The 14,597-nt window shown below is 42.4% G+C and overlaps 1 protein-coding gene across 7 annotated transcripts in view; it reads left to right on the plus strand.

Annotated features, from left to right (window-relative positions):
• brsk2a (BR serine/threonine kinase 2a) overlaps positions 1-14,597 on the plus strand; it is a 149,826-nt gene that overhangs the window by 90,390 nt on the left and 44,839 nt on the right. For all 7 annotated transcript variants that reach the window (XM_031862407.1, XM_031862424.1, XM_031862446.1 and 4 more), the window contains exon 3: positions 12,859-12,944. In XM_031862407.1, coding sequence (XP_031718267.1) covers positions 12,859-12,944 — 86 coding nt within the window. The remainder of the gene's footprint in view (positions 1-12,858; positions 12,945-14,597) is intronic.

Consider the following 14,597-nt stretch of genomic DNA (forward strand, 5'->3'; position numbering starts at 1 on the left):
GTGTGTGTGTGTGTGTGTGTGTGTGTGTGTGTGTGTGTGTGTGTGTGCATGCAACACGCTGACGACACACATATATGAACGCATGCAGGCCCTACACACAAAAGAGTAGAATGTGTGTGCATATGTCATACGGACACACATATTCATATGTATGTGCACGAGCACATCCTCCGTGACACACGTCTTCCCTCGATGTCTGTCCTTCCCCCGACTGGCCTTGGTAGTCAGGGGTCCGTGGAGACGAGGAGACGAGTTGAATTAATTGTCTCAGAATGGAAATGGCATTGAGGTCTTTCCTCCACTCAGTGTGTTGAACTTTGTATAACTAGTGTCGAACTCTTTTGTCCACAGGCTGGACCAGAAAGACATTGAATTTTCTTGTGTAATGAATTTGTCTGTGAACTTTATATCGGGGTTTTTTTTTTACCAGCGAATGAGCCTTGAATACTTCAAAGAGCAAGTGCAGCCCAATGTGTTGTATCTCAGCAGAAAACATAACAATGGAGTTGGTTGAATGGGAAGTGGCTGCTTGTCATGTTTTAAGTGATGAGAGAAAAACGGACAGGAAGGGAATACACAGTATGTGCACATATGACAGTATGTCACCAGTCATTGGCACTGAGGCCAAACAGAATGGAGCGTGGCGATCCGATACAAGGAGAAGCCCAGAACCAACACCGTATGTGTGAGCATGTGTGAGAGAGTCTCTCTAGGGAGTACTTAATGTTTCTGAAACTCGGCAAGCCCTCTCTCCCTCTTACTCGCCTTGAATCCATGTCTTTGTGCCGTGGGGCTGTGAAGAGAGGGGGGGGGGCAAAAGAGAGCAAGACTCAGGGGAGAGAGATGGACATGCAGTGGGACAAGATAACACAGACACTTTTGTAGGTACACCACGTCTCTACTCATATTTCCCGTTAGGAGTGAGTGTGTTTTGTTCTTGAACCATTAATGTGACATTCACACATATCAGGCCGATACAAACTGCATAATTACAAAGAACAGCGAGATTTGATTCACGATTTCTACAGCGGATATGATGAGTAAGACAAATTCTCTTTTTGCACACTTCCACCAAATGCTTGCACGCTCTTGAGAATAGAACTCAGAAGTAAACATAATTCATATTCACACAAAAATATGACAACTCTATAATTGCTGGTGTCCTGAGAATGCTGGGAAATAAAACCTGAGCCATGCGCCAGATACATTAGAAACCCTGTTAAGCAAAGCTGGGTAGGATTTAAGAAATGTCCATAGTAGTACCGATACAGGACCAGCATTTTGGTACCAGTACCAAAACAATTGTTCTTTGTGGTACTTCACTTTGGGAAATATAAACATGTGTTGCTACAAAACCATTTTTTTCAACAAAATTAAGCTAAAATGTCTGAATACAAGCAGCCCTACTCTACCAAATCTTTGCCTCAATAAAATGGAATTAAAACTGACATTTATTATTTAAATCAGGAACTATTATATCAGTGAAAGCAAGATTACCAATCAGATCTGAGAAAGCAATGCGTTATAATACACAGTCCTACTAATAAAGCAGGCTAACATCCATGTATCGCTAGTTTCAATGTAATCTAATGTGACTCACCTTTGTAGAACTCTTTGCGATGTTCATGAAGTGCTTACACGATTTAGTTTTTCCTCTGCATTTGTGAGACTTCCATTGCATGGTTAAAGCATACGCTGCTTCTTCTTGACCTGAAGAGCATAGTGTAACTCCTGTGCAATGGAAAACCACGAGTCTGTTATTGCAATGCTGCCAAACACCAACTGTAAAACCGACAATATGGTGGAAAAAATGTTGTAGAATCTTGCCAATGCAGTCCACTATTTTCTGACATGCTTTCCCCGAGAGCAGGGGTATTACTGTACCATATTTCATACTATATTACCTATTATTATGCTGAGTGGAGCAACTTCACTAATCCAGTTTAGTCTCGGGGTGAGTCAAATTGTTGCTAGCCACTAGCACTAACAACTAGCAGAGGGTGGAGGGTATCTTTAGCATGCAGCAGTTGGTAGTTGCTGTTGATGCCTGCTCTGTTTCTCCCTCTGAGCCAGTGAGCTGGTGGTGGCTGCCGCTGCTGTTGGGATAAGGACAACTAATTAGCCAGAGTTACTCTCTCTCCTCCTGAAGCAGCACAACTTCAAAGTCACTCTACTGTCCCCAAACCCAGAGAGAGAAGAGGAAGAGAGGAAGATAGGGAGAGGAGGGATGGAGTGCAGGAGGAAGGGAGATAGAGGGGAGGGAAGAGTGTGTGTGTGTGTGTGTATGTGAGGAGGGTTAGAAAAGATGGTGAACATAAAGTTAGAGCACTTTGGATAGATGTCTTGTGAAGTAGATATCGCTGCATAGCTACACTGGTTTTGATGGGGTGTTTTAGGTCACTTGTGTCTTGCTCACTGTCCTTGATGTCAGTCATAACATTTCAGATGAGAAAAATGTGTGTGTGCGTGTGAGAGAGAGCGAGAGAGGAGGAGAGTTTGGAGATGGAAAAGCCAGCAGTATAATTGTCCCCTGAAGCAAATAATTGAAGTGCTATGGACACCGCATCTAAGAGCTGAGAACAACCAGCCAGCACCAGAGCCAGGGTAGACAGCTGCATCACCTAGGCTTGCTTGAAATAGAAGGACAAGGATAAGGATTATCGAGACTTTTCTGTCATTAACAAACAAGATCAGTACTGTTTGAATGTGATTTTCCGTCCATAAATAAGGAAAATTTGCCTCTTGTATAGAATTGAAGCAATGGGAGCATATCATATGTGTATCTGTAGTCTAAATAACAAAACATGACGGAAAGTAACATTCGCGGTGACTTAATGATGCAATGGTTTTAGATGCACAGCAGCTAAGACACTCATTTAGGACTTAAAAGGCAGAGAAAAGCGATGTATAAAGGTCGAGTACACCAAGGGATTGTGGTGGGCGGGTTGAGGAGCAGAATGCCACGGCCACAGATGAATCATACAAGGTCTAATCTTGTTATCCCGACACCTCGCTGACAGCACAGTAGCTTTCTTTCCCCGCCATCTCTACTCTTCCCCTCCTAATGATTATAGATTGGCCATTCTCTCCCATCTCTGTTGTGTCGCTTGTGGGTTGGTGATAGAAATGCATCCAACGCGCACATGTTTACCTTTATGTTGTGTGAATACGTGTCGTTTGTGTGTCTTTGTGTGCATGTGCCTGTGCCGCCGCAGAGACGATGCAGACACCCCTTAAAATAAATGGGTTTCATATGTTGTGCCCCTGCGCGTTGATCCATCATGGTGCTGAGCCAGAAGCCAGGGCTTAGCACACAGTTTGATCTTAACAGGCTGACTGCACAGAAAGTCTGTAGAATTACCAGCTCGGTTTCTCTGTTGTACCTTTGCTTCTTCTTTTACTCATTTCTGCCTGTTGGCATTCAAATGTTGGCTGAATTTGGATTTTTGAAATAGAGGAATTCAAGAAATGCAGAATAATTCCTTCATTTGGGTTCAATCAAATGTAAAATATGGAATATTACAGAACAAACATTACATTACAGAACAGAAACTGTGAGAAAGTTTTGTTTTATACAGTACTGACCAAACGCTCTCCCTGAAAAATGTGTATTACCGATCTGTCACTCCTCTCATTGTCGCACAGTCTTTTTCTCTCAGTCCCTTTTTCCTTCATAGCATTCTGTAGGAACCTAAATAATAATATGGATTTCACCGGAGCTGTAAGACCATTCAAAGCCCTTTGTCTGTTATCAGTCAATATGAAGGTCACTCACCATTCTACATCCTAATTTGCTTCCCAACCACCACTCACAAGTCAATGTAAAAATCCACTTTTTTGAGTGTCGATGAGGCTCTGGTGAAATAGATGAGCAATAGATTTTACCTACTGGAAACAAGATGTTTGGGGATTGTGGAGAAATTTCAGCTTATGTTTCATGCTAAATACCATTAACTGAAGACACCAAACCTTGAGTTTTACACAGTTCTGCCTTGTAGTTTGGGACCCAACGCATCCTGGGGAGAGAAGTGTAAAACCGCTGCTACTCACTGTGGTGACAAACCTCATCAAACACACGCAGGGCTGTTTGACTGATTTTACCTCCCATATGTCTTATCGAGATAAAACAGAGATGGAGTGCAGACAAAATAATGAAACGCAGGATAGCAGAACACAAGATGTAGCGGGATCCCCCATTGAGCTCGACAGGAGACAGACGGATGTCTAAACCGATGGCATTTGTTTCTCTTCTTCAAAGGCAGAAGCCGCTGTGTTGTCAGATAGATGAGAAAGCTTTGTTAGCTTTTTTTATTTGGTGTTGCTTTTGCATTGCTTTTGTTTTGTTTTTTTGCTTTTCCTTAGCGAACAAAGGGCACTTTTCATTCAGTTATTTTACCCTTAAGTGATGCTTTAAGATGCTTTCATGGGGAGACCTGCAAAGTTCCCCTTCCGAGTTTAGTTTCCTTTTTAACGTTTGTTTATTTCTTTGTTTTGCACTGGGATTTCTTACCTCTTTATAATACATGTGGAGTCACTGAAGTGTATTCTTTTGTGTTTTTATTCTCTGCCACTGGGTATTGATGATCATCTTTTATGCATCTTGTTTGATAATGAGTAGAGAGAGATAATTGAATAGGTACATCATTTTCCCTTGAGAGGAAAACAGTACTCCATTTTGACTTCGAAATCTGTCTTTGGCATCTGTTTTTATGTCCTGTTGCACAGTAGCTTTAATGTGTCATTTAAAGACACACACTTCAATTTCATTTTGTGCTCGTGAGTGATTGTATTCCCCTTTATATTGGCCTGTGTCCTGACTTCATGTGAGACGTGAACCTGCAGCACTTTGCCCTTGTCTTCATTAACACGGATTAATGCACTGATGCATGCAAAGTAGCTTTGTTGGTACAGTTTTGTGAAATTGTAGAAAAGATCACATAAACATTTGGCGTGTGTGTGTGTGTGTGTGTGTGCGCGCATGTAATGTGGCACTGTCCCAGAGCTTTGCAACAGTAGACTGGTCATGTCGCTGGCAACAGCAATGCTGTGATGTGTCTATTCATATACATCCCATCATACTAACTGCCACTGCATACATATATGTGTGTGTGCACGGTGTGTGTGTGTGTGTGTACGTGTACCTCTGTGTGCAAGTCACGCACAGCATAAATGACACCGTGAATGACAGCTCTGTGACCATTATCCAGTTGCTCAGAGTCAACAAAGACACACACAGGCACGCACACACACACAACTCCCCTTATGGTTCAGTCTGTCCTCTCGATGCAGGGTTTGGTCTGTAATAGCCTCACATCAGACAGGCAGGGTTGTGGGGTGAATCACAGCTTGCGGACAAACGCACTACAAAGAGCACTGCCAACAATGCTACTTACCGGCCCACTAATACACACACCGACTATGAACACATAGTAGACCGTTCAATGCGTACGAGCGAGGCACATACCTGATAATAATGCCCAAACAATATAATTTATTACATTTGTTACATCGTCGTGTGTTTTTGTTTGCGTCAGTGTTTCCCCTGCTTTTCGTCTCCCTCCTGCGCTGTGCTGCTATCGTTGTGTCAGTTTGACCGGCCCCACACACAAACAGGTGCACAGGGCAGACGAGGCACGGCTACGGGGTGAAGCGTGCAATTCATTCAATCAAAAATACGTTCATATTCTCACAGAAGTAGAGTTACATCCTTGTAACTCCCCTGTATTTAACACATTCTTTTTAATATCTTGATTATGCTTTTAACTAGCTTTCACATGGCTTGAACATTACGCACAGGCTACATTCATTTGTGAACCAGGCATACATTTACAACGTGTAGCTGTTGTAAATAAACAGGGAAATTAGCTCAGACTTAATGAGTTGGGGACGGATCCTGATGTATATTTGGGCTTTTGCGGTCAATGTGTTGAACATCTGAAGCAAGACACTTATAACTTCATCAGCTCCTTCATCTACATCCCTGTGGGAGTTGTTTGCTAATGACTGTGTTGTGCTAACACTGTCTCTCTTTCTCTCTCTCTTCCTCTCTCTCCTTCTCTCGCCCTCTTCTCACTCACTCACACACAGTACATGCCCACAAAGCACAAACACATGCGGGCAAATCCATTCAGGCACTGTATACTTTTGCACATATGGTTTGCCATTATTAGGGTAAATTAGTATTCATACACAGTACCATCCGAGCACAAGAGTGTGCCTTTTATGTGTCAAAGACTCACGCTCAGTGTAACACCTATTTAACAAGTGCGGAAGCCAACAGAAATCCCTGATTAAATTATCAGAGCTATTTTGAACTTATTTACAAAGTTTCAAGCTAATTTGGGTTGTTTCAGTTGACCAGTCTTACCTCCTGACCTGTTGTCTTTCCAGTATTGACTCCTCTGCCCGCTTAACTATTGACCAGGCTCATGTGTCAGTGAATAGGCCGTGTATTCATATGTGGAGATAATTAGTTGAGTGGGAGGAATCCCTGTAAGCTAATTAGTGCCGTCTGCCTGAATTATTGCAGTAAATAGTCTTCAGTACGTGTTCATTACTCACTTTCTTTTCATTTAATTTGTTTCCACATAACTTTACATTCACCAAAACCAGTACAAGTGTTACAACTATTTTTATTCAGTTCTGCACTTTCTCTTGAGTCTGTGAAAACCAGTTCATTAATCCACATTTCATATCTCCACACGATCCAAGGTCAGCTTAACTCTCACATAAAATATCCCTCACTTAGGGAGTGAGTGACGGACGAGTTGACATAAAGACACTTCAGTCGCCCAACACATAAACATGGCTACCAAAGGGATCCACTGCCTGTCCGTCACTGATAAATCTCTTATTCTGTACATGGCTGTTGCACAAAGACATTCACGGCCATTAACACAAAAAGACACACACCGTTTACCCTCTCCCAGCCTGTCCCATTCCGTCCCACCATGCTGTATGTTTGAAGAGGTTCATGATTATACCCTTTGACCCCAGGGTGTGGAGCATCTCTGCCATTAGACTCTATTATGACCAAGGTTATCCAGGGACATGTCCGTTAGTGTGAAATGATGTGGCCCGCCACTGGTCTAAGTGGCAGCCTGATGGATCTGTCAGCAGTACAGGCACACGTCATTGACATGATTAGAAAGATAGAATGAGAGAAAAAGAGAATACATGCAGGCTAGGAGAGAAGATGGAAGAGGAGGAGTGTCAGAATTGGTCTTGGGTGGGAAGGGGTAATGACGAAGATTTAAAAGGGTGTGGAGATGGATAAAGGATAAGGACTAGCGAGCTAGCAGAGACTATGTCCCCATCGATTTACATGTCTCTGGCATTGATCAAACTCCCCCGTGTAGGGAATTTACCTCCTCTTCACAAAGGATGACTGATACAGTGATTATCAGAAAAACCTGCTGCAGTGTGTGTTTGCGTGTGCACACATGCGTTTTGTGTATTTGTGAGGTCCACAGGGTGGAGAGGGAAAGCGATAAACATAGAAGGATAAAAGTAAGAGAGATATTTTGACGGGAATAGAATCGTACAAATGTGATTTGATTTTGTATTTTGTTTTGCTCTCAGTGGGGCTGACTCAGCAGTGGGAGATAACACAACTACCTAACACACACGCTCCCTCACCAAAAACTGTTAAATCCCTCGCCCTGAGCCTTCTGTCAATTTTGAAACCAATTTTGGATAAACATGCAAACATGTTAATATCACCTTGAAGGTAGTGGCCATGTCCTGCAAACCAAGTAGAGGAAGAGCACCTGAAGACACTTCTTGGGGACCCGTGGTGTGACGGGTAGACTGTGTGTGTGTGTTTTTGCCCTTGAAACTGATGTCCTTCTCTCCCAGTCACAAAGACTGATATACAGCACTCTACAAACACTAAACTTCTTGGCATTTACATGCATGTGTAAGCACGTGCACAAAGATACACACACGCATGCATACACACCAGCTTGGCTACCCTCTGTTCCTGGCAGAAAACACAGATTCTGCCCTACTAGCTCGCTGACCGACATATGGATGGATGGATGGAGGTGGCTCGTGGCTTGCCGTGATCAGTGGCGTGTGTGTACAGTGTGTTTGCATCAAGCGTTAATGTGTCCACATGTCACAAGTATGAATGGACGACGAGCTGACTGGTTTTGTCTGTGTGCCAGTAGCCAAGCTGTGCCGTCTCCTCCCCTTCTGCTCACTGACAGTTGGACCCTCGTCTCCTTCTCTCCAGCCATTGCCCACTCAACCTTATTTCTCCTTCACCCATATGTTATCTGATATGGTTTATCTACTACACCCTACTCCTTGCAATATTGAGGTCTGTGTGTTTTTTTTTTGTTTTTTTTTAACTAAATCAAAACCAATGAGTTACAATTAATGAAGGAAAGTAAAATGCAGAAAAGAAGCCTCAAAAGGGTTTATTTACATTGTCTTGGATTAAGATTATAAATAAGATAAATTAATCAAAATTTGTAGGACTTTGAAATTTGAGAGAGTTCTTTAAGTTCTAAGTTTAGACCACTATATGTTATTGAAAATCGACCTCTGCTAGTACGATGTTAAGGAAGATGAAGATTATATGAATGTCTGGTTGAGTAATAAATTGCACCAGGTTGTAAAATGAGCTGTAAAATGTCTCAATTATTTCACTGGTTTGACATTCTAACAAAAATGATTTTAGAGGAAGACGATTTTATCTAGGGTTGTTGTATATAAAGTTAAAGTAAGTAAAAAGGTCTTAAAGTGTCTTCTGTTTGAGATACAATTGTTTAATCATAAATGGGACGAGTCATAAAACCATCATTCAGAAACGTACTCTTTAAAATGCTGTGATTGACTGTATGTAAAGCTTTTGAAACCTCTAGCAATATGGTACAAATATATTTATATTTTTCACCTGATATTTTGTCTGTAATGTTGTCTTATTTCCTTGATTGTCACATGCTTTTAGCTCCTCACTTTGCCGCCTCATTGCTCTACCTGTTATCATTTTACTCTCCGTGGGCTGTTTGGTGTACGGCGCTGCTAAAAAGGTTATCCTTTCCCCATGTTGTGTTAATTAGCAGCAAAACAGGCTGCAAGACTCAAGGGGGTACGAGCTGGCACTGCCACCGTGCTCTCTTTCTGTCTATCTTTTATACTTTTTTTTTTTTAGTCTCCTCCATTGCATGGAATTACATGGCTTATGCTTCATCCCTCTCACATTCACTCATCTTTCCTCCGTCTCTCTTTTGTTTTTCTATCCGCCCAGCAGCTCTTGCATGCAGGGTAGCTCCTATGTTAGCATAGCCACCCACGTTTCTTTATCTGAGTCACATGGCTGCCCTGTTGACTTTGATCCTCAGATCTCAGTATCAAGGGACCATTCACCCGCTCGCCTGGGGGAGGTGACAGAAATGTCTGTGTTTTCCTTCTGTGTGAGTGAGACAGAAAGGGAGCGAGATGCAATAAGTGGAGAGTGAGAGATGACAGAGCCTGTGATCCAATATTTTCCCCTCCTAGATTTTGGGATGGTTTCTCTGTTCGGTTGCTCTGTGACATGTGTGACATGAATCGAATCTCTTTGCGTCTTTGTTGTTGCCTGCCTGCCTGTGATCCTCTGTCCTCTATCACTGGACTCTCAGCCACAGCGATGAAACTATTGATGTCGCCAGTCATTTGTTTGCTCGTCCATTCAGCCATTCAGATCCAGGGCTGTAATTTAAAGAATCAATAGCGAGCTGATGGAACTATATGCTAAACTGGCTCCAATCCTTTGAATTTGAAGCGACACATGTGAGCACCAGTGACTGCTTTGCCTCATTTGTCTGTGCAGTCCCTCTCTCGTGCATAGTTTCCTTTTTCTATTATAAAATACCATCTGCACCTGCAAATTACACCATAATTACAAGTAATAAATCACATCAGGGGCACTTTCAAACACAACATCAAATTAAATTCCAGGGTGAAGCGAGTGCTATTCTAGCTTTTAATATGGAGGAAAAGAATGCAGTTTCTTGGAGCCTGGCAGTAAGACATTATGTTGTTTTTTGTGTGGTTATCCCCTTAAAAGGAATTACCACTGTTCCAACATATTGATTTATTTAGTGTGGCAGGATATGACACTGATAGGGAACCCTGTGTGTCAAAGCGTTGCCAATCAGCCCACCCACTAATAGGCTCCTGTTCTGAGATCTCCTGCTAACGATGTCGACTCCACAACCACTGTACTTTACAAAACAAATTATCTTCCCGTCAAATATCTAATTTGGGTTAAATTCCGTTCGCCTCTGGTTTTTGATGAGGTGGTTTTGGAAAAAATTTAGCAAATTGGCAATATATTGAACTACTGAACGCACGAAGAACACAAGAAAGATGAGAAGAGCAGGTGTGTGTTCATCTGACCAACCGTCCATCTGTCCATGTGCTTGTGCGTCTTGGTGAAAGGTGTCCAAACGGCTGCTAATAAAGGCTTAATGAAGTGCCATGGAGATATGGGGGGGAGCTGTCCACACTCACAGATGTGAAACTTAATGAGAGAGTGTGGAGCCATGTACAGAAGCCAGGAAAGCAGATGACCACCTGGCATTTATACTACCATGAAGTTATGGAGGTGTAGGATGTGTGAGTTTGTGGCTTTGAATAAGGAGTGAGCAAACGTTAGTAACTGCGTGTGTGTACAAAGGCATTGTAGTTGGTGTTTTCCACCTGCAAAAAGGAAGCAAATGTAAATGCAATTGTCAGATCATTTCTTTTGACAGATGATCATTTAATGAAACTGTAGAGCAAGGGTTGCTCCACAGATTTACATTAGTGTGTTAATCAACAGCTAATCTTGCAATAAGCAGGCAGTTGTACAGTTAAGTCTTCACATTAAGCCTCATTTCTCTTATTTCAATTAAGTAAAAGGAGGCGCTTAGAGGAAGCTTAAGAAGCCAGCTGCTGGCTCTGTAGCATTTCGACAGCTTATCTCTCCCTGAGTCCTGGGTAGCATTAGTCTCTCTGCAGGGAGCCCTGCTGCTAGCTAGCTAGCTATCCACCATGAGCTCAGTCTTAACAACACACCTTAGCCTCAGGTGAGAAAGATGCCCGGTGTACTGCCGCTGATGGCGCTCATTAGTCTCTGGATTAGCCCTGATTAGCCTAGCCGTTACTCCCACTGATACTCCATGCTAATGCTAATTACGCATTTACCACTTTACCCTTTCTAGACAAGCGGTGAGCCTGGCTGTGCCTAGTTTAAAGTCCCGTGACTTTTTCTTGGCTGCGGCTTCAACACCAGTTTGCACCGCAGTGTATTTTTCTCTGCAGTGACTTGAGTGTAAGCTAATTCAGGAGGTTTTTATCACACACTTGATAAAGAGTGGCGATGGGGATGCTGCTATTTGGGCAGAAGTAATCATCAAAAGTGTGTCAAGATAGGATACAATACCTGAGCTGACAGTAGGCTAATCACTATACAAGCTGTTCTGAAATGAAAAACAATGTGAGAGCATAATTAAGGGGGGCGAACCTGATTTCACGCCCGGTCAAGCATACAACTTTGTGGGAGTTTAACAAAAACAGAGTGAGCTGGCAGATCAGAGCTTTGACTTCATTCCACATGAGTGTTCATAAAGTTAGGCGACGATGAGTGTGACATTAAAGCAGCGTGAAGGCTGTCACAGGCAAGTGACAAAGTGAAATTGACTTTGATGAGATTGAGATGAGGCACAGGCGCCTTTAAGTCGCACTGTCCTTTCATCTCCATCATTGTCAGTCGAAGCCAGACGCGGAGGGTGGTGGAGAGGATGGACGGGAAAGGTGGAGGAGAAGGATGAGCAGATAACCGCAAGCAGAGCAGGAGAGCAGCACCAGGGGGCTGAAGATTAGCGGTGGCTTCTGTTGAAGTGGGTTCCATGCTGATTTCCAGAGCTCTACACGCTGACTACGGCTCTCCGGAGATGCTGACACAAATCCAAACTGATCTGCTTGATTTTGGTGAAATACAGCTCTCACCGGCAAAACTGTACATGTCTCTCAGCAGCTGTGTAAGCAAAAAAAAAAAAAAAACAGAACTTGTGTGGACTCAGCTGTCTGCTTGCTCTGGACACAGTGTTGTGTTCATATACTGTGTTCTTCTTCTGGGAGACGTTGATGTACCTGAGTGGACACTTTGACCCCAATTCACCAGCAGGCTGGTATTCTTAGTGGACAGACATGTTCAAATGTGGGATGTCTGTCTCTGACAGGTTATACTACTTCATGCTTCTTATCAAACCAAGCTGATTTATGGTCACCGCAAGCAAACCACTGGACTATAAAATGTGATTGCAAAGTATTCAGCTTGACTTGTTTTGTGTGAGAGAGGAGAGGACACGCTTTTTGTAAGATAAGACACACACAACCTGTTTTCCTTCAGTTTTTGAAGCAAACTACATTTTCTGCCTGAGATAGCGGTGCTTGCTGGCCTGGATGCCAACCAGTGTGGTCAAAGTGTTTCTCTGTCCTTTCTGTCAGTATAGAAAGTGCCAGTCAGCTGCTTTCATTGGTTTATTTATTCCGTTCGAGCCAGTCTGCTGTGGTTGTGGGAAGTGTTATTACAGATTGCTGCCTCTCAGATTTGTCTCTCTAACAGTGACCTTCACAGGTGACCTCAGAAAACAATTGGCAAGAACTCATCACAGGCTCTTTCAGGGTCAGTCGGTTTGTCTCCCGTGTACTTCAGTTTTGGCAGCAGTGAGAGGAAAGTTGCAGTGTAAGAGGGCAAATTAGGACAATTGGTCCTAGAGTGTTTTTGGCAACATCAATGTGTTGATGTTACACTAATCAAATCTCTTTTTTCTCCCTCTCCCCTCCTCCCCCCCCATCCCTACTTATCCCTCTCTCCTACAGGTGGAGCGAGAAATAGCTATTCTGAAGCTCATAGAACACCCGCATGTTTTAAAGCTACATGATGTCTACGAAAATAAAAAATACTTGTAAGTATCACACGTGGATTGTGTACCAGTTTTGAGTCATGCCAAATGATATTGAATCATAAACCTACTTCACACACTAAATTATTTTTTTGTATGAAAACAGTCTTTAAAATGCCACACATTGTTTCTGTCGGCTTGCAGAGCAGTTGTGATTGGTGTATTATGATTTGAGGGCAAACATCACCGCCTTGGAGGGACGGATACCCCATTAGTATTGGCACGGAGCGTTTAATTTGGTCATGTGCGCTAGGGGACCGCTTTACAGGGAGAGGAAGTCTCCCTAATGTAAACACCATGACACGCTTATCAGAGGCAACACCATTGCATTAAGAAACATTAGCCATGGAGAGTGGCAGCCGCATTGGGCTGCTGCAGCAGCTGCGCACTCACATGCCGGCACACATACAAATCTATTAGTGAACTTTAACTGTGGTGAGTGACAAGCCCATCAGTAGCTTATAGTAGCTCTCTTGATCTACACAGGACTGTTGGTCAACTGAATTCAATTAGTTCTCATCTTGAGCTCGCAGGCCAAATGCGATTGGACATGCGGTACTGCACATGTCATCCTTTAAGATGAAAGGAATAGCAGAATGTTGTGATTCATCGTATAATTGGATGATTAGAATCACATTTTGTGCCCATTGCTTCATCACTTTTGACATTGGGTCACTAGCGTCACAGGAGACTAATTGCTTTACATTTGAATCAGCAGTGACTTAAGTACATTCCATGCTTCACTGAGTACATCTTAGTACAACTTACATCAGCGATGTAAGTTTGAAATGAAAACCATTGAGATTGTTACTCAGATATCTACACATGAAAGCCAATAATTGATGGACAAACTGTGCGTTTTTGAGCTAGCAGTCCCACAGCTGTTGAGATGTATTATGCTGCTGGCACAGATCCCACTGCAAGCTGTTTAAAATGGTGTGTGTGTGTGTGTGTGTGTGTGTGTGTACAAGAGGTGAGGGAGAAGTTTGATACATAGCCCACCGACATTTTATTTATAGATATTTCATTGCTCGAAATGATTGAATGATCACATCATGATGTTGATATCAATTATGCTTTTGAGAATGAAAGATGGTCACGAAAGAAAATGCTGAATAGAGACCATAACTCATACAAGTACACTTGATTTTTTAATTGTGCTGCTATGAGTTGATTTATTTCAGATTTTTGCAGCAGTGTTGAAAAGGTAATACAATTATGAATTTCAACACATGCAAGACAGGTTTTTTTTAAAAGACCTATTAGTATTTGCTGAGCTACCATTGGGAAACAGTGAAGCCAAAATTGCTTAATGTCCAAAATTCACTACAACCCGACATTGCTTGTTATTATGGTAGAAACAGTGAGTCATTGATAATTGTATGACAATGTAAGAGCAAAGTACATAGCTTTTAAGTTTTATTGGGTCACCAATGATTTAGTATTACAAAGCTCCCTTTCAGAGCCACAAAAAAGTGCTACCATTATAATGAATAAACAAATAAAGCATTTAAATCATAGTCATATTATGTTGGAAACTGTTAATTCTCAATGCAAGGTCCATGTTTTTTATGAATGTATTGTGTGTTCACTTGCTACTTATGTTTGAAGAGAGAGAGAGAGAGAGAGAGAGAGAGAGAGAGAGAGAGAGAGAGA

This window comes from Anarrhichthys ocellatus, unplaced genomic scaffold (genome assembly GCF_004355925.1).
Source record: "Anarrhichthys ocellatus isolate YVR2014 unplaced genomic scaffold, GSC_Weel_1.0 scaffold2, whole genome shotgun sequence".
Lineage (NCBI taxonomy): Eukaryota > Metazoa > Chordata > Actinopteri > Perciformes > Anarhichadidae > Anarrhichthys > Anarrhichthys ocellatus.